The 26,443-nt window shown below is 40.5% G+C and overlaps 1 protein-coding gene across 2 annotated transcripts in view; it reads right to left on the reverse strand.

Moving 5' to 3' along the window:
- The window catches only part of LOC149794962 (protein mono-ADP-ribosyltransferase PARP14-like), a 156,499-nt gene extending 148,170 nt beyond the window's left edge, over positions 1–8,329 (reverse strand). For both annotated transcript variants that reach the window (XM_089964622.1, XM_089964621.1), the window contains exons 1-2: positions 8,069–8,329; positions 2,861–2,982 (exon numbers count right to left, since the gene is read on the reverse strand). In XM_089964622.1, the coding sequence (XP_089820748.1) occupies positions 2,861–2,982; positions 8,069–8,240 (294 nt within the window). In that variant the 5' untranslated portion in view covers positions 8,241–8,329. The remainder of the gene's footprint in view (positions 1–2,860; positions 2,983–8,068) is intronic.
- Between the last annotated feature and the right edge of the window lie 18,114 nt (positions 8,330–26,443).

The raw sequence follows: 26,443 nt of genomic DNA on the forward strand, positions 1-26,443 counted from the left end.
CAAGATGTTTACAGATCTGTAATGAATTTAAAATTTGCTGTAATAGAATGAATATCTAATGAGGTCAGTGCTTAGCAAAATTCAACAGCCCAATGTTCCTCTAAATCTAGATCAGTCCCTTCTCATATTCTGGCCTGTATAAAACAACTATTATCTAATACATGTATGCCTGAAGAAAAAAAAACTTGAGCCCACCAACAAAATGAAGCATTTTTATTCTGAAGTTCTTAAAAGACATTAGTAAATTATCAATCCTCGACTACATACTAAGACCCAGCCATAAATCCAAAATTACAATGCAGACAGTCTGCTTAATTGTATCAACTTTGTGCATACAAAGTGAATCCCATGACCTATAAGTGGGAAAAGTACTATTTATGTTCTCCATATTTCATTGGTTGCCTAGTAATAGCACTCACTTGAACAACATGACTATGTAATGCATGGTTTGCTAAAGCAGTACCTACATGATTGTTTGTCAATTTATCAAAGCCAGATGATGAGCAGCTTACAATGATGTTTCACCCTAAAAGAACCGCCATCATTACATTATATTTAAATCTTTTAGGTCAAAGAGTTGGTAGATGTTGATTTTACTGATCAGAAGTAAGTGATTTCCATAATTTGGACACATCCACAGTACTATAACAAAAACTAATTATGAACTTGAAACAATTCTTTTTATTCATTGATATTAAAAAAAGATCAATGACTCTCCAATTTAATTTCTATGGTCAACTTTGATGGAGGAACATTGATATTTTTGTAGTGTTCAGAAAACAAAATCACTCAGAGGCCTCCAAAAAATTCTGTCAAGATCATGAAGAAGTACGGACTGTACAATGACCTGAAGGTTCAGTCAGAAATTGCAAAAGCAGAGGTGTATGCCAACGTTAATCAAAATTTACCAACTGTAAGTATGAATGAGGGTTCAGATACCAATAGCATAAATAAAAGCGACAAATGATTTAATTTTTTCAGGATTGTGTGGCTGTTTCAAAATAATAGTGACAGACATGGTCTTTTGGAGCAAGTGGTATTTAAATTAGGGCAGGTAATCTTTTTAAGATGCTTGCCCTGGGCCTGTGTCTGAAAATGTCTTTGAGCACTAGAGCAATTGTTGTTGTTGTAGGGTTAACGCCATTTTCGGCACACGATAGGCTATACATGGCGGCCAACATTAATGATGGAGGAAGAACCCGGGAAATCCCAGGAAAGAACCAATGACCCTCAAGAAGCTACTGGCAAGCTTTCTCACATAACCTGCAAACCACATCATATACAATGAATCCACAATACAATTGGTTCCATTGAAAATATGCACGCACAGCTTTAAAATATTCATTAATTTTGTAACAGGTCATATTGGTCTGAATTCAGTGGAAAAACATAGCACAATCACGTAATGAATGACGAAGCACATTTACTTTAAAGTACGTTCCAAGTCGGTAAAAGTTAGTTTGCATTTTAAGTCGCCGCTGCATAAACTTTTTTCCAACAAAAAGTAAACTTTCACAACACAGTTAACATGTTCCAGTCACGTTGGAAAATGCAAAAATCCATCAGATTCCATCACTTTTATTTAAGTTTGGTACTGACATCCTTTAAAGAAAAGTTCTTTGCTGTTATTGAAAGACTGTAGTCGGCTTTCTTTGATGAAGGGTGAATGAACTATTACTTTTAAGAAGAAATGAAAAACCTTTCGTGTACGAGAAAAATACTTTTTTGTGTGCGAGAAAAATGCATATAAAATTTCAGGAGCCAAGCCAAGATCGTCTTTTTCGTACTTTTTAAGAATTTGTATGTGCACAAGAAAAATACATGTACATGAAATTTCGGGAGCCATGCCATGACCGCGTTATATCTGAATTCGCATTATAAAGGAGCTTGCTATAGCGGGGTCACACTGTATATTGCATATCTGGCTTTGCTCCCACTTCTCCCTCTTCAGCTCTCACTTCTCTCTGTTCTGCCCAAAATGAGAAGTCACTTCTCCCTAAAATTCAAGTCTAGCTTGACCCCTGAATGTGTCAAAACAATAGAGCCCATTTAGGCATATGGAACTGGGGTCAGGACTTAAGTGAAATTAGAATCAGGGCTTGTGATTTTCTTTAAAAGTTACTTCCCTGTGTCTATGTTTAAAATTTGTTTCTGTGATGACTGATCCAGTCATTGACATTTGAATAAAGATATGTCATCCACAATGAATTAGTCAACACTAAATGGCTTTTGGGCAATATTCCTAACATGGTTCTGGGGATCAATGAATACATCGGGGTATGATAAACATATTAGAGTAAAATGTTTAATGCAAAACACAAATTTAATAAAAAGTTTTCCATGAAGGCCTACAAGGATACTCTAGATTATAAAAAGTGGGATATTCTGAGAATCTGGAGTGAGATGTCATTGGTATTTTATTATTGATCTAAAAGAGAGTTTTTCAGGACAGGTTCTTCTCTGAAACTATAAAATTTTGGTAGTTTTAATTATCATATTATTGAAAGGATTTCATAACTATTACCTTCAACTTTAAAGAGCTGAATTATCTTGACCATTATATTTTATCCTGTTGCACAATATTTTCACATTTGGAAGGTTTTATCTTGCAAAAGTATTTTTGTGATGCCACATTTTTCAAATTTATCTTTTAATCAGAACCAAAGAACAAGTAATATGCTAACATGCCATTAAACCCATACATACAAGCATACTTATAATTATTGTCCCATTTCATCTTGTACTTTTCTACAGCAAATTGAGGCTGTTCAGTCTTCGTTCAAATGGTAGATTTTCTTTTGGGGGTGGGGGGGGGGCAGAGAAGAAAATATGCTCTAAAATTATTATTGATAAAACTTACTCCCTCTTCCCGTGCCCAGTCACTGGGTACAACACATTCAGAGCAGTAGTCTGGAGTCACAGTTATCTCCCTTGATGACAGGCTCACTGCCCAGCTTCCTTGCTGGATACACTCAATCACAGCTGTAATTTGGAGACAAATAGAAACAATAAAACTATTTTATCAATCAAAAAACTTTCTGAACAAGTGACACTTATCTTTACCCATTTTTAAAAACAACAATAAGATTTAATATAACATAAATTTATATGCACCTTACACAAATGTCAGAATAATATAAAAAAGGACGTAAAGAAATCTGATGATAAGATTTTTTTAAATAATCTGCACATAGAAAACATACTTAGAATGAAACCCCACTATAACATGACGGACGGAGTCAACTAAAGTGTGATTGTGCTATTTAATGTATCAAGCAATAATGAAACAAGTCAAACGAAGACACTACTGCATGCATATCTTAGATATGCAACGAAGTGGGTTGGGGGATCAAACTAGTGGCTTTAGTGCTGTAGGAACCCACTTAAGCTGATACATTTTAAATGAGAAATACTCAAAGCAATCAGAACATATCTAGTTATTGTTTGCACAGAATCATGCATCGGTAAATACATACATAAAACTGGCAAATGTTAGTGTAAAATTACTACCCTATCCCATTTTATCCATAACAGTAATTCAATCAAAAAGTATCTTGTTAATATTAGCTCACAACTGATGAAATGACATATTGTATATTTTCTGAAATAACTATATTCTGAAAATGCATTTGTCCAATGGGACTGATTTCTGACCAACACAAAATGCACAAATCAGACATTGATAGTTTCTAATAAGAAACTTGTATTCAGACCTTTAAAACAAAAACCTGAAACTCGTACATGGGTATTGACCCCATAATGTACTTTAGATGAAAATATAGCATGAAGGGTGAAACTGTCTCTGGGATTCTCTGTAAATTTTACAATCTGACATGCATACCCAAGCTTCAACCAAGTTTGGAAGAAACCATTTGACTCCTTGGGTCACAAACCAATCTTCAAAAAACAGCAGAGTTATTCCCTAAAAACCTGAGGAAAGAACAAATTAAACTGATTTCAATATCATGCTTATCACTAGCACTATAACTCTTCACCGGTGCACAACACAAGAAAGGAGTAACTAGTACACTGCTGCACCCGACAGCCTAAATGGTTTTGTACATTTACAATAGTAAACTTAGCATATTTAAAGTGGTTGGACTGTATATATGAGGTTAATCTTTAGCTTATGTCTATATTTCTGAATAAATTTTAACAAAATAAAATTAACCGAGTCAGATTTTAAGCATATGGGTACAGTTATATGATGGCTTAAAATGTACATGAAAGACATAAAGTGAGTATATTTATATTTATGGAGTTAACTGGCAAGAGATAATGGGTGGAGGTGAGTGATGGTATATGTATGTAGCAATAACCAAATCAAAAATCGGACTAAAGTCAACAAATTTTCCTGACCTTAGCAATACGTTTATACACATAATATATCATTCCACTTATTTAGGGATAGATATTGGAGACAGAGTTTCTTATTTATGAAAGGAATGACTGATTATCAGCCACCCCTCTATTGATCATGTGATGATTGATTGACAAGATCTCCAGACCATATGTGCATGAAAATGACATTCCTTTCTTTAAAATAATAAAGCAGTGCTGGATAGCTGCAAATCTGCAATAACCATATTGCTGTGGGATTAATGTTAATAATTTACAGTTGCTTCAAGTATTATGAACTATATCTGAATTTGTGTTATATGGAAGTATGTTAGAGTGAGGTTACACTGATAGAGGAAGAGGGAATCAATTATGACTTGACTGGATTACGTTTGATCAAATACCATCATTTGTTTGATTGCCAATCAAATTATAATCAATTAGACAAAACTGGAAAATACTGCAGGTTGCAAAGACAGTTGTCAAAGGTAAGTGGACAAACCTTAACTGTGTTTTATGGGCAATTACATGTACTTTGTTTCAAGTGGCAAAAGGTTTAAAAAAAATTAGTGTATTAACTACTAATTACTGAACAATAAACTTAATGATTTTGTGCTTTGGAATTACTCAGTTTAACTCAGAAGTGAATAAACAGATGGAATCATTTAGACAGACGCATTACAACAGCTCAAAGAACAGCAGAACTTGGAGACTATTTGTGAATGGCTTGGATCAAAGGGAGACCCTGATGGACTTACTGACACTGACAGAATGAAACCATACTTTATCATTTTAAGGTTATGTTTAAGAACTTCCAAGGAAAATCATACAAACATCTGTCAAGAACTAACTGACCAGCAGAATGGCGTGTTTCCAGATTAATGTGTTCATGCGAAGTACAGCATTTTTTTACAAGTGTGGCTTTGGAGCTTGGCTATTATAGCCATACTTGCTTGAATGACAAAGGTATGTTCTGTTGACAAATGGTTAGGGTTCTGTTGACAAATGGTTAGGGTTCTGTTGACAAATGGTTTCAAATTATACAAAGTCACCAGTTGTGATGTCCATATCTGACAAAACTGTATATGCCTTCTTCATGTTGTTTGATGAATTAGGAAAGATTAAACTGGTTCTGATATAGAAATTAGATACATGATTAACATATAATTTTCAGAGTTAAATTTTTGCATTTAAAATGATTTGGAGAATTAAATCCGACACCAATTTATAGATTTATAACACCTACTGATAATTACAACATTTCCAGGATCGGGATAATACTATTTACTGCAGACTTATGCTATGTATGAATTGGTAGATGGGTGGATGGTTGGATGCTGACAAGAGAGTGACAACTAAAAGTTATCTTCTAGAAATATAAAGCTAAAAGCATTATATATATATATATATATTATATATATATATATATATATATATATATATATATATATATAATCAAACCTAACCTAGTCACATTGACTCAATTAAATGGGTCATCCCCCAAAAATAGTGTTAAAGTGCTGATATGCCTTGCTTACTGCTTGCCTTTTCCTTTTCTTTAGCTTAGACCCCATTATTCTGGATAGTGCTTCTTCTTCTTTTTGTGCCAAAATGTTAATATTTATTGTTCGATATGTGTTACTCATTGATTGTGCATGTGTTTCTATGTGCATGTTCTTTAATGTCCCCTGAGGAAGATATAGCATTAGGTCAAAAGACTGGTACATTGCTAATTTCCCTGTCATTCTCTAGCTTTTGCAAAGTGTTTAATGGGACCATGCTTTTCTCAATATTTTATCAAAATTCCATATCTGAATTGCGTACTACCAATCTGTGTAAGTGTAAAATGTTCTCCAACAAACTTGTATAGTGCAAGTTTTGTGATGTCACAGCTATGTATCATTAAAAAGAAGACTAAAGAAACTATCAAAATAATATGATGTTGGCAGACAAAACCCTCTCAAGCTCTCCAAGTTATCTTACCTCTTGGTGCTCAATTTTTACATGATATTTACAGTTAAATGATCAGATACTGGATGCAAAATTATTAAAACCCAACAGAAGACTGATCCAGTCACTTGTTTATGACAATAAGCATCTCATAGATTATATTATTCTTATAAATTTCAAAATCTCAACATTTCATAATTACAAACATTATAAAGTATTATGCTTCCAATCCATTAGAATTCTGTTTCATATTTCTATATTTTGTATACAAAGCTTCAAGTCTGGAGTGTTGTTTGGTAAAGCATTAGTGATGGGAATCAGTCAGAAATTCATAATCGATAATCGGTTCCACTTAACCAACTGATAATCGATTATAATCGGTTACTAAGAGCAAAATTTAATTTTTGTGTTTTACAGTTATATCTTTGATCAATAATCAAGATGTTAGTAAATGTACAGGAGTAATCTCTTTTAATGACATGTATACTTTAACCTGATAATAATATTATATTTTTGTCTATTGTGCTGTGTGTTATTTTTGTTCTACATCTTTGTTAAATGAACGCAACTTTTTATGGCTGATAAGTCATATGCAACTGAAATACTGCTACAATCCCCCAAAATCCTTTCATGGTTTTCTTGTTTGTCATTGTTTACAAATACTACAAATAATGTTGCATTTAAAACTGAAACAAATCATCACAATGTGTTTAAATTTATTGACTCAACTATTTAAGAACTTGATCATGTAATAATGGCTATATGTTCCTAATTATGAAATTTTGCACCTATGAAATATCATATGGTTTTATATTTGTAGTTGTGAAGGGAATTAATAAATTTCAGATCAACTTTAGTGGATGGGAGTTTTACTAACCTTTTTGCTTTGCATACAACTAAAAAGTAGTCTCCCTTTACACATAATCGATTATGGAGTTTCATAATCGATTATCTTATTGGTTCACTCAACCAACTGAAGATCGAATATAATTGATAATCAGAACAACACTATAAGGCATATCAAAATAACCAGTGCTAAGTTCAACTTAAAATATTTTGCACATTCCTGGTCACATGTGCTATTATGTGAATCAGTTTCTGTGAAGTTATTTTCATATATGCTGAAATTAAATACTTTTATTTAACGAAAAAGTGTGAATGCAAGATTATACCCATATGAATTTACCCCTCTTAAGAAAACAGCACATGTATGACGAAGAATGACTTAAACAGTGATGTTTGTTTATTTCCCATATCTAATTCTTCAAAATAAGTATCCACAAAGCAATTTTAACATAGACAAAATCTGTGTCACATTCATTAAAATGCCACATGTATGACCCAGATTCCTGATGAAAAATGTAACTTCTTTTTCCAAATTAAAAATGACGCTATAAACAAGTTTATAACACAACAAACTTTTAGTTTCTATTCTTTTCCAAGAACTTATGTGGGACTATATTATTATAAATTTGTATTTTTAAAAAAAAATCATTTTTTCAACTGCATATCTAACCCATTTTCATTCGGAATTTGAATTTTATAATTTGGTTGCGAAAGCTGGTATTACAGTTCGTACATGATAGTCCCACTGGGTCTCGTATCGTTGCTTAAAACTGACCTGTGGGTAGCCCCAAAACACAAATATCTGAAATTTTAGGAATAGCCCTATGCCTAACATTTGCACAAACACAACAACGGAAACAAAAAATCTTGAAAGGATAGGTTAGTAACACTAATGTGATTTCAATGTCATCCGAATGAAACTCAATGAGAGCACCTTTGAAATCAGATAACAAAATAACCCATCTCTTGTCTGTCTGGCTCTCAAAATGGCCGTGGCTCTTCAACACCTGCAGGTTTCGAATTTCCAGACACTTTTTAAGTTCTCGCTCTGTAACATTAGCGGGTAATCCTTTAATTAAAACACAGCGCTTTGATATGTCTGTCATTTTCACATTTAGCCCTGATTTTCTTAACGTGATCTTCTCGTCTGCATTAAGAATTGGTTTTGTATCTTCGAATGCATTACATTGGTTTTACTTTCGTTTTCTATTAATGAGAAATGTTGGTTTGGGTTACAGGTCCATTTCTAAGTTCACGTATAGTAAATTAATTAAATGAAACCAGTCTAAGCTCAGTCGTTGCAGGTCTCACGGTACCAATTGTTTTCCCATAAACCCTAATGCTAATGTTTGGTGAAATAAATATATTTTCTTTCCTACTTTAGCGTGCACGTCACACACTTTTCTAGAGAGCAGTGTTAGATTGTCAATTTGACAAGGACAAAACCAGGTACTCCATTGCATTTAAGAGAGATAACTCTGCTGGAACTAGACAGGGGTAAGAGTTATCTAGTGACAACAGACAGTTTCAGACGTGTACACATTTTTTTTTAAAAACTCATAAAAAATACATAATATTAACTAGATAGGAATTAACATAATCCCACATGTTGCCAGGAGGCACAACTTTTTTTTAAGCCTGACAGAAAGTACAACTCTTACATAATGCACCAATCACAGCTAGTTGTGTTGTTTATTTCGAAATACAATGTTTCCTACACCTTAAGCTCCGCCCACCCGGACTTGCTTAATAGGTACCGTTATGCCTGCAAATAATCTTTCAAGGAAAGGCTCGCTTACCTTCGCTATGATCCACATACAAGTCAACAGATGCACTCTCGGTGATACACATAACTGATTCTAATATCCTTAACGTGCATTAAAGATTGCTCACACACACACACACACACACACACACACACACATACATATATATATATATATATATATATATATATATATATATATATATATATATATATATGCAATAAACTGTAGCAAGGTGTATTTGCTGACTTTGTAAATAGTTCCCAAAGCTAGCCTGTTAAGTGATAGGTCAGTGTGTTGATCTAATGACGCCGTAAAATGGAGAAACGATCTGATAAGGAAAGAGGCTGGCTGATGCCTGTTCTTTAGGCAATGATATTGTTATAGGCTTGCTTTAGATGCAAGGTTAATAACCTTGTGATCTTGGAAAAGATTCTAATATATATGTCAGGAAAAGTTATAGTGAGTATAGAAAGATCAGAGAAAATCTGGAAGTTATATCAGTATAGAAGAGTCCATTGAAAGATCTAGACCGGTTTGCATGCTACACAATTTGGTGGCAGCGGTGAGATTATTGTTTTGTAAAGTAGCTGCAAATCCTGGAAAATCTTAAGAATAAATGAAAATGGCGCAATCACAGACATGCTCGTCAATAACGGATGCACAAGAAAGAATTAATCATGAAATTAGGCAACTCGAACGCGAAATGGAAGAAAGTACACGGAGGACTATCGGAATGGAACATCAAATGACACCATCGAGACCCCGGGCAAGAAATCAAGCTCTCCAAAATTAGAAATTTCGGAACAGAATAGACTGAAACGACCACTTGTAACACCACAAACGTTCGACGGTACCACACCACTGATAGACTTTCAAGCGCATTTTAGTATGTATGACGGGATAAACAAATGGACTCAAGAAGAGAAAGGGTTTTATCTAGCAGTCAGTCTCAGGGGTCAGGCTCAACAACTACTGGGATCTGGAACTCCAGATTATGACAGGCTCATGGATTTGCTTGAAAGAAGGTTCGTGCCAAAATGTACGGAAATGTACAGAGTACAACTAAAAAGACGCTTTAGAAGTGAACATGAAACACTCCCAGAACTGGGACAAGCGATACGCCGACTCGCTTCCCAAGCACAACCCAAGGTGCCAGAAGAATTACTCGAAAACTCTCAAAGGAGCAATTTATCAATTCTCTAAATGAGAGCAAATTTTTGTTAAGAATACAATAAAACAATTGATGAAACAATTCAAATTGGAGTAGAACTCGATGTCTTTAATAGAGCCGAACTTCAGCGAATGGATTTGGGAAGATATGAGTAGTAAGGGGGGCCACCTTACGTACAATGGAAATTAGCATTAAAAAACACCCTGGGCCACTTTACGTACAATGGAAATTTAACATGGAGAAAAATCGTATACCACTTTACGTACAAGGGGAATTAACATGGGAATAAATTGTGGGTCATTTTACGTACAAGGGGAATTTAACATGGGATTTTTTTTTTTTTTAAATTTTTTTTTAAAAAGGGTAGGCAATTGAAAAGTCATTCTCTTTTCGAGAAATATGGCTGGCCCTGAAAAGGGCCTTTGGGTTTATGTTAATGTATTCATTAACATAAAGGGCACCGCATTGGTCTTCTTCTTGTTCTTAGGCTGCGTCTCACTGTTGGTCCGTAATTCAGCACTCTTTTCAGGCATCCTTGTCTTTCAACGTAGATCCTACGTATCCACAGACTGGTGTTTGTCCTGTGGACAACGGTCAACTTGGATCGGACATACATGAGCATGTCCGTCCTAAACATCATGGAAGACACAAGGGTGGATGACTCAACTGTGGTCCACATCTTGAAGCGACGAGAACAGGTGAATCAATGCAGTGAACTGCGCTTATTTATAGGTAGAGGTAGGATTGAAACGGATTGAGTTCATTCACCAATCCAAACACGCGTTACAAAATTCAGTCAGCTCGCATCCAATCCGAAGAGAACAGTTTGTGACGTCATGTGGTCTATATAGATTCGTTAGCACTTGTGTGCAGTCAATCTATGCGACAGTGATTCAACATGACGGAAACTCAGAAAACGATCCAGTGGGGTGCACCAGCAGGGGAGACTGCCCAAGGGAACCCGGACTTACTTTCAGAAGAGGTGAATTGGGATTTTGTGGATTTTCTCTCCTCGCAAGAATTTGTTCCGGAACCTTCGTTACCTTCTTCATTACCGCAAGTGGAGAATTTTAGACAGAGACAGAAAGAAGAATTGGAGAAATTTATACAACGACAAAAGGAAGCGGAACAAGCTTTTCTTCTACAGCAACAGCAGCAAGAAGAAGAGGTAAGAAAAAAACAACAGCAAGAAGAAGTAGCAGCAAAGAAACAAGAGGGTGAAAATCAAACGGTCACGGTACTGTTGGACATTTTAGCGGAGTTAAGAAGTCTGAAACAAATGTATCAGACTTCTTTATTACGACCGAAGAGAATACGACCTTCCCGAGCTAAACACGTTAACCCTGTGACTAAGCCTACCGTACCACCCTTAGTGATTTCAACCCAATCATCATCATCATCAACATTACGCAGTCCAGAAGTAGGCCTTGGTCGTGGCAAAGGCTTAAGGCAGTTAAAGTTGATTGGTTAAACTCACCCCTACACCAAAATAAAAAGGCCCTTTTCAGGGCCACCCACATTTCTCGAAAAGAAATACAATTTCAATTTGCCAATAACTCAAAAAACCCACTCATTTTACCCTTATAGTACGTGTCTGTGTATGAGTGCGTGAGTGTAGCTTCTTATTTTAAAATCAAAACTCAAAGACACTTACCTTGTATCATTAATTTATTCTTTTCTCCATTTTTTTACAATCCAATTCACAATTCACAACAGAACACTTTAATTAAAAGTTCATTGACTTCTTCTTTCTCCTTGTTTAGTCTCTCTGTTTTTTGAATTTCTTCACCGTCACACTCTTTTCCTCTTCTTCTTCCTCCTCGCTTTCTTCCCTTCTTCTTTTCTTCTCCTGTTTCTTTTTCTTCACCTGTCTTCTTTCTTCCTCAGAAGAATCCCTCTCTTCCTCTGAAGAATCCCTCTCTTCTTCTGAAGAATTCATCTTTTCTTCTGATTCCACTTGTTTCTTTTTTGGGCAATCTGGAGACCAATGTCCTTTTTCTTTACAATAATAACAGGTATCTTTACTTTTGTCTTTTTTAGCCCCTGTTTTTTTTTTCTTTTTTGACGGTCTGGACACTCTGAAGACCAATGCCCTTTCTTCTGACAGATATAGCAAGTATCCTAACTTTTATCTCGAAAGGAAGGAGAGTAGTCCGTGGGTTGGTCTGAAGAGAATTTTCTAATGACCCCTCGCAAAGCTCTGACGAAACGTTCGATTTGGTTAGTCTCTTCCATCGTTGTACTCGGCTTGAGAGTGAAATGAATAGTGAAAAGGACAAGACACACACCCTTTTATATACGCTGGTCTGCCATGACTATAAATTAGTCTATGGTGTTTAAACTTGAGTCATTTGACGTTTTACACTCAAGATGAAACGATCCTATTCATTCGAGAAGAAAGAAGAAGAAGAAGAAGAAAGTAAGAGGCAGAAACGTGATCTATCGCCTCGTACCAGGGCTGAAATCTTGGCACAAATTCATGCCAGTGATTTTGAAGAGGACATGACTGAACCAGAATTTGAAACCTCTAAACCAAGTTCACCACCCTTAGTCAACCCTGAAAAGTACTATTCCATTCGAGAGACGGAAAAGCGCTCCTCTAGAAAATTTAGAACCACGGCTTACAAATACACGGTGAAGTTTAAAGATTTCAAGGCTGAAGTGCCGTTAGAGAAAGCAGAAGTGTTTATCACTGGGGTGTGGGATTCTTTGCTCACTGCACTCAAGCGACAATGTCAACCCAAAGAAGACGATCGCTTGAGACTTTCCATACAACACGACGGTTTGAAATCCCCTGTTTGGATCGAGTTTAGCACCCCTGCAGAATTGACCGCTTCCAAAGTCATGGACAAGATTCAACACGTACAACAATCTAATGACCAGTTTGACATCACCGATGGAAAAGCCACACTGGACATGACCCACGTCTCTCCTCCTCAAGGGACTGGACGCAAAAAGATGTTATTGGTGGACGACCTTCGCAGCACCAAAAAGAGTCTCGTCCGAATTAACAACACTCATGACCATATGTGTTTAGCTCGTGCCATCGTGGTGGGACAAACCTATGCCAACAAGAACGACACGGTAGAATGGAAAAGAACCTGGAACACTATTCAACGTTCCCATCGAGCCAAACAACGAAACGAAGCAGAACTCCTGTTGCAACAAGCTGGCCTGTCTAAAGACGCACCCTGTGGCATTCCTGAGATGCAAACATTGCAAGATGTCCTAGCTCCACGCTACACCTTGAAAGTGCACCCTCAAGAAATGCGCGGGTCTCTGTTGTTTCGAGGCCAAGACTTTAAGGACGGAAAATACATTCATGTTTATCATCACGATGACCATTTCGATACCATTACCAGTATCACCGGATTCCTGGGATACAGATATTACTGTGAGAAATGTGATTATGGTTATAACAATCGAGAGCAACACAAGCATTGTGGAATGAAATGCCCAGGATGTTTGGCCTCTCCACCCTGCCTGACCGAAGAACCAGTGCCTTGTTCAACTTGTCTGCGCACGTTTGTCAGCCCTGCCTGTTACCAACAACATCTGAAGACGCAAGGTTCACAGCAGAAATGTGCTTGTCAACTGCTGAGATTGTGCTCTACCTGTGGACAAAGCATACTTACCAATAAGGCCAAGGCACACGTATGTCGAGGAAAGAAAAAATGTCACATTTGTCACCACATCGTGGACTTGGAACACCAATGTTACGTGCAAAAATACCAACCCCCACCAGAGAAAGAGGACGGTCACAAGAAGAAAGGCAATTTCATCTTTTTCGATTTCGAATGCATGCAAGAGACCGGCATTCACATTCCTAATTTCTGCGTGGCTCATCGAGCGTGCGAGAAGTGCATTCAAGAACCTATCTTCAGTCATTGCCCTCACTGCAGTAAGATTCCTGGAGGGCGTGAAAAAATCTTTCGGGGACCGACCACGTTAGCCGATTTTGCCCAATGGGTCTTAGACCCCATCGACAAGACGTGGAGCCAAGAGGACATCGAACGTTACGGAGATTGTCATCGTCATGCCACAGTGATGGCTCACAATTTTTCCGGATACGATGGACAGTTTCTTCTTAGATACTATACGGAACGTGGCACCGAACGTCCTAAAGTGACTTTGAACGGAGCCAAAATCATTTTCATGCAAATGGGACAAGTACAGTTTAAAGATTCGATGAGCTATTTGACCATGCCTTTGAGTCGAATGCCTAAACCGTTTGGAATGACAGAAATGGCTAAAGGGTACTTTCCACACTTTTTCAATACGGAAGCCAATCAACACGCCGTTCTACCCCATTTACCTGAGGCTCACTATTACGACCCCGACAACATGCGTACCGAACAACGAGAAGCTTTCTACGCTTGGTAGCAGGCTCACGCCTCGGACCCTTTCGACTTTCAGGAAGAAATGCTAAAGTATTGTCGTTCCGACGTGGACATTCTACGACGTTGCTGTGGAAAATTTCGAGAACTGTTCATGGAACACGGAGGGGTCGATCCTTTGAAAGAAGCTTGCACCATTGCCAAAGCGTGTTCCTTAGTGTACCGACAACGATTCATGCCTGAAAACACCGTAGCTGTCATCAGCCCACAAACGACCCACTATGTCAAGCGTCAATACTCGGTCAAAGCCCTACGCTGGTTACATTACTTGTGCGACAAGGAAGACAAATGGATTCAGCATGCCCGCAACAGAGGGGGCGAAAAGACCATCGGAGCGCATTCGGTCGATGGCTGGGACTTAGAAAACCCCAAGATCGTGTACGAGTTTAACGGCTGCTTATTTCACGGATGTCCCGTCTGTTACCCTGACCGTGGCACTAGAAATCAGTTTTTGCAACGAACCATGGAAGACTTGTACCAGGCCACTTGTCAGCGTCGTCTAAAGTTAGAACAGGAAGGATACCAAGTGGTGGAAATGTGGGAACACGAGTACGATCACCGTTTGAAAACCGATCCCGAGTTTAAACGCCTCGTGGAAAGTTACCAGTTCATGGACCCGCTGAACCCGAGGGATAGTTTGTACGGAGGAAGGACCAATGCCACCTGTTTGCTGTACCAAGCCGACGAAGAGAAAGGAGAAGAAATCAAATACTTGGACGTGTGTTCGCTGTATCCTTACGTGTGCAAATATTGTCGCTTTCGAGTAAGGCACCCACAATTGTTAACGGAACACATCGACCTGAAAAACATTCGACAATACGAAGGCTTGATCAAGTGTAAAGTTTTGCCTCCCACGAACCTATACCATCCCGTCTTACCTCACCATTGTCAAGGCAAACTGATGTTTCCTTTGTGCCGTACTTGTGCCGAAACGTGCAACCAAGACCAACCTTGTCAGCACACCCAGGAAGAACGTGCCTTGACGGGAACCTGGGTCAGCGTAGAATTGTTCAAAGCTCTGGACATGGGATACCAACTGTTAGAAGTGTACGAAATTTGCCACTTTCCCAAGACACAACAGTACCACAAGGGTGATCCCAGTCAGAAAGGCATTTTCGCCGACTACGTGGATGCCTTTTTGAACTGAAGCAAGAAGCCAGTGGCTATCCTTCCTAGTGTCACACTCCCGAAGACCAAATACAATTCAAAGAGAAATACTACGAACAAGAAGGCATCTCTTTAGACCACATCGAAAAAAAACGAAGGCAGGCGATCGTTTGCCAAAGTGATGTTAAATTGCTTGTGGGGTAAAATGGCACAACGCCCGTGTTTACCCAAGACGGAATATTTGACAGAAGCTTGCCGCTACTTCCAGATGATTCACGACAAAACCAAATACATGAAACACGTGGACGTCGTTCGAGAGAATTTGATCTTGGTCAATTACGAAGAAGATCTGGACTTTGTACAAGACGACCCTTTTGGAAATGTCATCATTCCGGCTTACGTGACAGCTCATGCTCGCTTAAAATTGTACGAAGCTTTAGAACTGTTAGAGGAACGCGTCCTGTACTTTGACACGGACAGCTGCATTTACATCCATCACCCGATTCAACATCACCCTGACATCGAAGGAGACCGTTTAGGAGCCTGGACAGACGAGCATCCCGACGACAAGATTCTAAGTTTCGTCAGTGGCGGTCCCAAAAATTACGGCTACGAATACCGGGACAAACAAGGAGAAGTGCACACGACGTGCAAAGTGAAAGGACTGACTCTGAATTATCGTACCAGTCGAGTGGTCAACTTTGGGGTATTGAAAGAAGCCTTGCAATCGGGAGAGGATGGAAACTTTAAAGTGACCACCTATCAACCGAACAAGATTGTACGTTTACCCACTCACCACATCGTCAGTCGGCCCTTGGAAAAAGTCTATCAAATCGTGTACCAGAAGCGAGTTCGACTTCCCAATCATTTCACCTTACCGTATGGACGCGTTGGTATAAAACATTGGTTGTAAGAGGATAGTTACCCCACCAGAAAGATGACTTCGCCACGGCAAGAATCGAGTGAGAAACCCGATGAGAACTCCAAGTTCAAACCCTACCATTTTCCAGTCTTCTTACCTGACTATTGTGATTGTGCCCGTCGATTGGACACGTTTCAGAAATGGCCTACGGATAGGGAAGGATTACCTTCTTCGCATATTTTAGCTAGAACAGGATTTGTCTACTTGGGACCTGAGTCAGGATTGGGATACGAGGTACAGTGTTTCGCTTGCGGACTGAAGTTACGAATGGATCTATGTATCTATAAAGATTCAGCTATTCTGGAACATACTCGATGGTCTCCGCACTGCCCTTACCTTTCTATGGCCTTTCCACCCATCACACTACGGTACAATGTTGACGGTACCTTAGAGACGGTACATTCCAGAACAGGACATAAAAAACGTAAAAAAGGAAAGATGTACAAGCTGGAGACTGCATTGCGACTAGTATAAAAAGGGGCTATGGTCAAGATCGATAGTTCATTGTGACTACCAAGACCGAGCGAACAAGATGAATACTTTCAGAGAAACACAGAACAAGTTGTTTAGAAAGGCACAATTCAAGTGTGAGGCTTCGGAAGTGGAATGCGATTGTGAGCCTTGCGATGGGTACGATGCTGTACGCTGTGACCTTAGCCATGCCGTAAAGCATCATGGGAACTTTAGTGTCACTACCCCTATCATGGAAAGGGATGCTGTGCGTGTCAAACCTGTGGGATGCGAAAGTGATGCCGCTCGTCCTCTTGGACACTTTACTGGGTTTAAAGGGGAATGTTCACCTTCACGTCTACCCCCCTACGGATGTCATCCAGCCCTGAGCAAACTCCTGCCCATGTCACTCAACCCTCATCGAAACGAACCTGTGAAAGACGAATATTCGTTCCCTGTGCGTTTGTCGGAATACTCCGACTTTGAAAATCGTCTTCAATCGTTCAAAGGAAAATGGCCTAAGTATCTGGGAGGACCGACCCCCGAAGAATTAGCCAGAGCCGGATTTTTCTACTTGGGCGAAGGAGATAAAGTCAAATGCTTCAGTTGCGGTGTGTCACTTCACCACTGGGAACCACAAGATTCGGCCTACGTAGAACATGCTCGATGGTCACCGAATTGTCATTACTTACCCTTAGTGGGACCGAGACATTGAAGTAACTTCTTACCATAATCTGTTCATGGATACTTTACAAGAGAACATTCGTGCTTTGCCTGTGGAGTTGAGAGAACGCATTTATCGAGAGCTGGTCAAAATACAAGTGAAACGTAAAGAACAATTGCATCCGTTACGTCACCGGTGTTTGAACCACTGGTACCTGAAGGCTATACAAGGATTGATTCAATTGAAAGTGTTCCATCGGACAGACATTGATCAACGATCCTCTAGTTTTAAAAAGGATTGGTTTGTTATGAACGATTCTACCTACATCATTGTAAACTTACTGCATCGAATTCCAGAGGAAGAGTTAACGAATTACCAACATCTTGAACACAATGTCAGCTTAGTGAAAGAGGAAACTTCTGAACGAATTGTAATGTGCAAATTAGTGACTAAACGATTTAAATTCGACACTGAAGTAAAACCATGTTTGTGCAAAGAGTACATTTCTTGTGTCAGACCAAAGAGGATTTAGTATGACCTATTCATGGATACTTTGCTAGAGAACATTCGTGCTTTGCCTGTGGAGTTGAGAGAACGCATTTACCGAGAACTGATCAAAATACAAGTGAAACGCAAACTCAAAGTGATTCATCCGTTTTTAAATTATGCTATGTTCCAAAGTACAAGAAGACTGATTATGAGTGGATATTACATCAGGCACAAAGTTAAACGAGGCTATTGGTCACCACCCAACGATTCCAAAAACAGTGTATATACTTATGGATACTTTACAAGAGAACATTTTGGGCTTGCCTGAGGAGTTGAGAGAAAGGATTTACCGAGAGCTGGTGAAAATACAAGTGAAACGTAAAGAACAATTGCATCCGTTACGTCACCAAATCTTTAACCACTGGTACCTGAATGGTATAAGAGGACTGATTCGTCAGAAATTTTTTCAGTGGTCAGACCTTGTTGAACACTTTCAGTTTGGGGATGATGATGGACTAGACGTTCGTAATTTTGGTTACTTCGAGATTCACTTACTGCAACGTATTGAGGAAGACGAGTTAAAGGATTACCAACATTTGTTACATGGAATCTGCTTAGAAAAAGACGAAACATCTAGACAAACTCTGACGTTTCAGTTACAGTATGTAACATTTAAATTCCCTACTGGAGAACGAACATGTTTGGTTAGAAATTACCTTTATTGCTTCCGAAACAAAGACACTATAAAATCAAGTTGCCATGCCACGGATTATGTCACATATCATTGAACAGATTCCGTGGAAGGTACTCAATGACCATATTCAAACCGTGGATCATTACCATCAATTATTACAAGAACTGTATCCATTCAATTTGGGACGACAACTGGTGTGTGTCTTAGTGACTTGTTTTCTGGGATTTCGTTTACCAGCCGATTCTTTGTGGACTCTTCACGATCAGTACTTACCACCTCAATGGCCTTAAACGGTCACGAAAAACTCCTTTTGCTCAAAGCCTTGCGTTTTCATCTGGATACTTCTCGATCTCAACAGGAAAAAAAGATTCGTCAACTTTTAGCTACCCAAGACGTGTATGACGATGTGTGTGTAGCTTGTGACTTACATCCCGATTGGACAGATGTCCGTGCCTGGAAAGAATGGGGTTTTGAGGCTTGGACCCAAGAAGTGGCCCAGTATGCACGAGAGTTGTTCAAGGAAAAAAGTTACTTTTCAACCCGTGTTAGCGACGGTGCCAGAAGAACCCGTTACCCAGGACAGGACTGTCGTGGACAGGCCTGAAAGACCCTTTCGGGAGGACACTTGTGTGACCTTACCCCTACTATAGAACTGGTTAGAACATTACCCAAAACATGTTGTTGTACAGACACTTGTTTTTATTTCACGTTAATGGTTATCATGTGTCTTTTATTCTTGTACTTAAGCCTTTGGCTTTTATGTATTTTTGTCTTTCGTATTCATGTTTGAAGAAAAAAAAACCATTCAATAAACGTGTTCTGAAAAAGTATATAAACTCTTGTCTTGTTTGTTTTTCGTGTCACAATTGACATTTCTCACACAATGGCTACATCTGCTGTCTCTGCTCCCTCTTCCTCTACTGTCAAAGTCATCGACGAACACTTAGATCGTGCCAGTTGGGAGGCTTTGTATCTTCGCCATCCCTTTACCATGCTCATTGCTGGACCTAACGGTTCAGGCAAAACCGAATTCGTCAAACGTTTGATCGAACATAAACATCATTTGATCGATCGACCACCTCAGCGGATCGTGTGGTGTTACAAAGAGTGGCAATCGGCGTACAGCCTCTTGCGAGAAAGTCAAGGCGATTCCATCGTGTTTGTGGAAGGCATTCCTAAAGAAGCATCGTCTCTGACTCCCGTCAAACCCATTTGGTCATTTTCGACGACATGTTAGGAGAAGACGAAGAAGAAATTAAACTGTGGTTCACGCGCAAAGGGCATCACCGTAATGCCAGTGTCGTTTACATCACCCAAAATTTGTTTCAACAAAGTAAAGCCCATCGTACCATCAGTCTCAATGCGCATTACGTGGTCTTGTTTAAAAGCCCTCGAGATAAATCGCAAGTGCAAGTCTTAGCCAAACAGTTAGGAACGCCTTGGCTGACTCAGGCGTACGACGATGCCACTCAAACGCCACACGCCTATTTACTCGTCGATTTGAAACCTACGACTCCCGAGGATTTGCGATTTCGTACCCATTTGTTTCACCACTGGTGCCAAGACGGAGGGCCTGTCCTGTACACGTCTCCGTCCTCGACTTCATTTCACTCCCCATAAAAAAAAATCTTTAAAAACCTCAGACCCTTTTTCGTCTGTCTGACACAACGTCAACATGACGTCCCTTCAGTCGCATCTTCCCGTCAAATTGATTCGTGCCTTGTATGGCATCAGTCGAGAAAAAAATCCACAAACACGAGCTCGTGTCTTAGAAGCTAGTCTCAAAGAAGTTTTACGATGGTTCACGGTGACGGCACGTAAAAAATTCTAAGGAATCATTCAGATTCCTCATCAAACCAAACGCTTTTTCGATCGAAACAAAGTCGCTTTGGTCCAACTGGCCGATCCCCGCATCGACACTCAAACCAAAAAACAAATCATTTTGAAACCTGGAGGGAGCGGTACTCTAGGAGGGGTCATCATTCGCTCTCTCTTAAGATGGGATCCTAATGCCCCCAAAGTTATACCCAAGAAAAAAGTCCAACGAAGCCCCAAGAAGAAGAAAAAGACCAGGTCCCCAAGGAGAACTTCTCCAGTGGCAGGACCCTCCTCTGACCAGACACCACCCCGGAAAAAGAAAAGACGCCCCCAGAAAAAGAAACAGAAAAACAGGCCCCAGAAAAAGAAAAGTCCACAGAAGAAAACTAGTCGCAAGAGACGTACTTCGGCCAGGAAGCAACCTTACACTCGCAAACCACGACCTGCCACAGCGGTGACTGCGTCTCCGGCAGTCTCACGTTTATCCACTTCTCCGTTAATGACACCCAGAACTGAAGAGTACTTGGAGACGTTGATCACACCAAGAACTTCTCCGTTGATGACCCCCAAAAGAACTTCCCCAGTGGCAGGACCTTCCAATTTAGTGGCAGTGGCTGCTGCTCACAAAGTACCTTCTCCCAAAATCAAAGTCCAAGAAAGATCGGGCATGTTACAAAGTTTACTGGATTTGTCCAAGCAAGAACTGGCTCGATTTAGTCCGTTACGTACCCCTGCACGACGTGTCATGCCTGTCCTCAAACTGATACGACGTGAAGACAATCAGTGGCGACGCGTTCCAGTATAAAAAAGGCCTGTGACCAAGTAGGGTATCAGTGTTTTTTTGGTGCTCCTGAAGACTCAAAGATGTCACCCTCCAGAAAACACCAAGGAAAGAAAAGGAAAGGCCTGCCACCACGTTTAGCCAAACATGGGGACATGTTATCTGTCCTGTCCAAAGCTTCTCCACTCCTACGAAAAAAACTCATTCAAACGGCCTCCAAAGAGGTCATCGATACCGTGTGCGAATGTTGTTTGAACGTTTTGAAAGGCACGATCCCTTTGTCTAAACACCAGAACAATGCTTAGGCAAACATCGTCACGTTCTTCGCCAAATGGTTCAAAAGAAAATTCCCATTCGTCAAAAAAAGAAGATGTTAGTGCAACGTGGAGGTATTTTGCTTCTCTTGTTAGGCCCAATACTGAAAGGAGTCTTGGGAACCATGTTGGGAGGACTGGTGGGAGCAAGATAAAAAGGCCCTCGGAAGTCCCAAGATCTCAGAATCGACCGCTGACAACCCCATGGAAGGACGAAAACTAGCTTTAGTGCCTTACAAACGATGGATAGAATACCATCGGTGGCAAGAACAACGCACCCCGCATTTACCTCCCAATCCCAATTTGAGCGAGATGTCCCAGTTACAACACGAATTGCAGTCCTTGATGGATCGCCAAGATTTGTCCGAAACAGAAAAATCGCAAAAGTACGGTCAACTCTTGCAACGACTGCAACTCTTTCACCAGAAAGCTTTAGATGAAACAGCTCTACCCACTCTGAAAGATTTTAAGACCTGATGAAAAGTCCAGCACCATCACCAGTACCAGTACCAGTACCACCAGTACCACTTACCAAGACAGAAAAAGGAGAAGAAGAAGAAGGGTTTCAAACTCCACCAGAAAAAGTACGCAAGTTAACAACACCACCTACCTCCAGAATTGGATGGATTAAAAAAATGATGGCCACCCCTTCTTCATCACAAGAGAAAAAGAAAGTGAAGACAGAAGTGAAACAAGAACCGATATCCCCCGCTCAGACATCCTCATCTTCAACACCTATTGCCGGTCGCACACGCAAAGCATTGCAATCCAAGAAAATACCCCAAGAGAAAAAGAGTAGCATCCTCCAAGAGTGGGTGCCTTATTAACACACAAACACAAAAAATGGAAAAAGTCTTAGCCAGCATTTACTACGATCCCTCGCATCCTGCAGGTTATGCAGGAGTTCAAAAATTGTATCGTGCTGCCAAAACGCTACTGAAAAGTCTCCGTTTACCTCAAGTGCAACGATGGTTACAAGAACAAGCTACCTACACTTTACACAAACCCATTCGACGCAAGTTTGCCAGAAGTCGCACCCGAGTGGAAGGCATCGATCATCAATGGCAAGCCGATTTAGCCGATGTCTCTCATTTGGCCAGCTACAATCGTGGCTACAAATATTTGTTTTGTGTCATCGACGTCTTTTCCAAATTTGCCTGGGTCGTGCCCTTGACTTCCAAATCCAGCAGCGAGTTAGTGCGAGCCCTGCAACGGGTGTTGAAACAAAGCGGTCGTCACCCTCTTCGATGGTAAACGGACAAAGGCACCGAATTTCTGAACCAAGCTTTCCAAAAAGAATTAAAGAAACGTGACATTCATTTTTTACCACCGAGAATCCCGAAACCAAAGCCAGCATCGTGGAACGTTTTCAACGCACTTTGAAAGAACGCATGTGGAAATATTTTACGCATCACCACGCTCTGAAGTACATCGACATCTTACCGCACCTGGTGCAAGCGTACAACCAATCTTACCATCGAAGCATCGGACGTGCCCCGCAAGACGTGACTCCCGACAACGAAGTGTTGGTGTTTGAGCGTCTGTTTGGTACGTCCCCGACGAGGGCTGTCCCCAAGAAAAGTGGAGAGTTGACCGTAGGAGATTGGGTGCGCATTGGCAAAACCAAACGCACTTTCGACAAAGGTTACTTACCTAACTGGACGACCGAATTGTTTCGCGTCACTGGACGAGTGCATGGCCGTCATCCTGCCGTCTATAAATTGGAAGACATGAACGGAGAAGTACTCAAAGGAACGTTTTATTTGCCCGATTTACAACGTGTCACCAAAAAAGAAGACGACGTGTACGACATCGAAAGCATTCTCGAACGCAGAACCCGTAAAGTGGGCAAACGACGTGTCAAAGAAGTCAAAGTACGTTGGAAAGGATATCCGCCCAGTTTTGATTCTTGGATCGACGCTTCGCAAGTCATCGACTATAAAAAGAAGTGACCATCATGCCCTTTCACACAGCAGACGCAGCTACGTCGACCACTCCTTCTTCACCTAGTTCTTCTGTGCAAGATTTACAAAATCAACCCTTGTGGGTGTGGTGTGGAGAACGTGTGCCTAAAACGCAAATCGTCTTTTTCTGCCAAATCTTCGTGGTGTATTGTGTCATCGGGGCAGCCATTGCCAATTTGAGTTTGCAACAAGGAGACAAACAATTGTGGACATTTTATTGAGCAGTTGCATCGGTTACCTGCTTCCTAATCCCTCCCTGAAATTCACCTAGAACGGGAACAACGGAAACCTTGTGTCCAGTGCCAGTGCCAGTCACCACTCCAACAACAACAACCCTATTTTGGGCGGAGACACACCTCTGATGCTTCCCAATCCCTCCCTGAAACTCTCCTCGAACGGGAACCTTGTGTCCAGTGCCAGTGTCAGTCACCACTCCAACAACAACCACAATCAGAACCCCATTTTAGACGGAGGCACGCCTCTGACGTCCAGTAACCCCTCGGACAGCCACAGAACTCTGGAATTATGAGTCACGAAAACCAATTTTACTTAACCTTACCCAGTGACAGTTCCATGGAGGTGTTTCCCAACAACACGTTGTGCTGTTACACGGCCAAATTACCTCAGGCCATCCCCTTAGATTACGAAGCTCATTATGGAAGTGGCTTTAGTAGAAATGATTCACCCGACCCAAGTCCTCAATGTCCTTCCCAATCAAAATTTTTTTAAGGTGGAAGTTCATGACGAGCAATTGCAACAGGAATTGAATAAGAGAGCCATGTCTGACATTAAAACCTATAATGAGAAAACTAAAACGTGGACCTACCACTTGTCCATTCTCCCAGGCTATTATTTTAGTGGTCATCATTTGGTCAGCGCCATAGCCTCCAGGTTTAATGGAGTGTTTGGGAAAGCTTTTGAGAATGTCAGCAACAAAAGTGTCACCATGGAGTACCACAAAGTAGCTCGTCGCTTCTCGATGAAATTTGAACGGAGTAAAATCGTGTCCATTTTATTTTGTCCTGAATTGTTTGACATGTTGGGCGGAGACATGGAGATGAGAAAGAAATTTGATCAAAAAGGTGAGCAAGTAATCATTTACGACAACGAGTCTTTTGCCAAGTATTTTCGTACCCCGGTAGAACTGAATCAAGGACTGAATTTGATCTTTGTGTATTCCGATGTGGTGGAGTATAACGTGGTGGGACACACCGCCGTACCGTTACTGCGTGTCATTCCTTTCAAAGTGGATTCTGCCACGAACGCTGACGAGGAAGGTGGAAACACTTACCACGTCCACCGCGAATTTGTCCATCCTCACTATTTGCCGGTCAGCAAGTCGTATTTGGATACGGTCAACATTACTATAAAAGGAGATTTGGGACAAAATATTCCATTCACCAAAGGAAAAGTCACGGTGAAACTCCATTTTCGAAAACGGTTCTCTCACGACTCGTAAGTCATGTATCCAGTGTACCAAGGGGTTGCTCGACAGCGAGGACACGGTTTAGGAGATATGCTGAAATCGGCCTTTCGTTCGGTGGCCCCAGTGTTGAAACCGATGGTGACACGCGGATTGCACGCCTTGAAAGATGCGGCACTGACGCAAGGCAAAGAATTTCTCCAAAATGTCATCATTGACAAACAAAACCCTAAAGAAGCCTTCATGAGGGCTGGCAAAAATGTCTTGCTGCAAACGGGCAAAGACATTTTAGGCCGACGAGACACACCTATAAATGCCCTGCACGCTACCGAGTCAGGCATTCAGCAAGGACAAGGCAGAAAGAGACGACGAAGAAAACACCCTTTCACCAGACTTCAAGCTACAAAGGCCAAGAAAAGAAGAACCGTTCGAGACTTAGACGTTTTCGATTATTGAGAAAGAACAGAACAAAATGATGCACCGAGAGTCTTGCGCCTGTTCCAAGACGGAACTGGATCTGTTTGCCATGGCCCCCACCATGATGACGAAGCAAGAATCCCAGTGGGTGGAATTTCACCCCGTCTCCTCATTGACCGATTCCGCTCCCATCGAGTTTGAAATCAAAGGACAACCCGAAGATTACATCGATCTGAATAGCAGTTACTTGTACTTGAAAGTCCAAGTTCTAGATAAGGATGATGGTGGAGTAGATGACAGTGAGAATATAGCTCCCGTCAACAATTTCATGCATTCCTTGTTCAGCTCAGTGGATTTGTACTTGAATAACAAACTAGTCAGCAGCAGCATGGATACTTACCCTTACCGTGCCTACCTGGAAAATCTCTTGACGTACGGAATAGATGCCAAGGATACTCATCTCAATGCCTGTGTGCTGTGGGAACCTGACGAAGCGACCAAGTTCGACGCATTGGATGGAAGCAATTCCGGCTTTGAGGCAAGAGAAAACAAAATCTTAGAGAAGAAGAGTTTAGAACTGATGGATCGTTTGCATTTGGACATGTGGTTGCAAGAGAAATATTTGCTGAACGGGGTGAATGTCCGCTTGAGACTGAATCTCAGCAGTACCGCTTTCCATTTGCTGGCTGATCCTGCTAAGGCTCCTAAAAGCAAAATCGAAGAGGCCAAACTCTACGTACGACGCGTGGAAGTGTTACCCAAAGTGGGTAACGACATCAGTCAAACGTTGAGCAGAACGACCGCCAAGTATCCCATACGACGTGTGGAAGTGAAAACGTTCACCATTCCCAAGGGACAGCATTCTATGATCGAAGATCATCTGTTTCAAGGACAGTTACCCAAGCGTTTAATCCTTGGTATGGTCTCGA

Source organism: Sinohyriopsis cumingii, chromosome 7, assembly GCF_028554795.1.
Source record: "Sinohyriopsis cumingii isolate HCF-2022 chromosome 7, ASM2855479v2, whole genome shotgun sequence".
NCBI lineage: Eukaryota > Metazoa > Mollusca > Bivalvia > Unionida > Unionidae > Sinohyriopsis > Sinohyriopsis cumingii.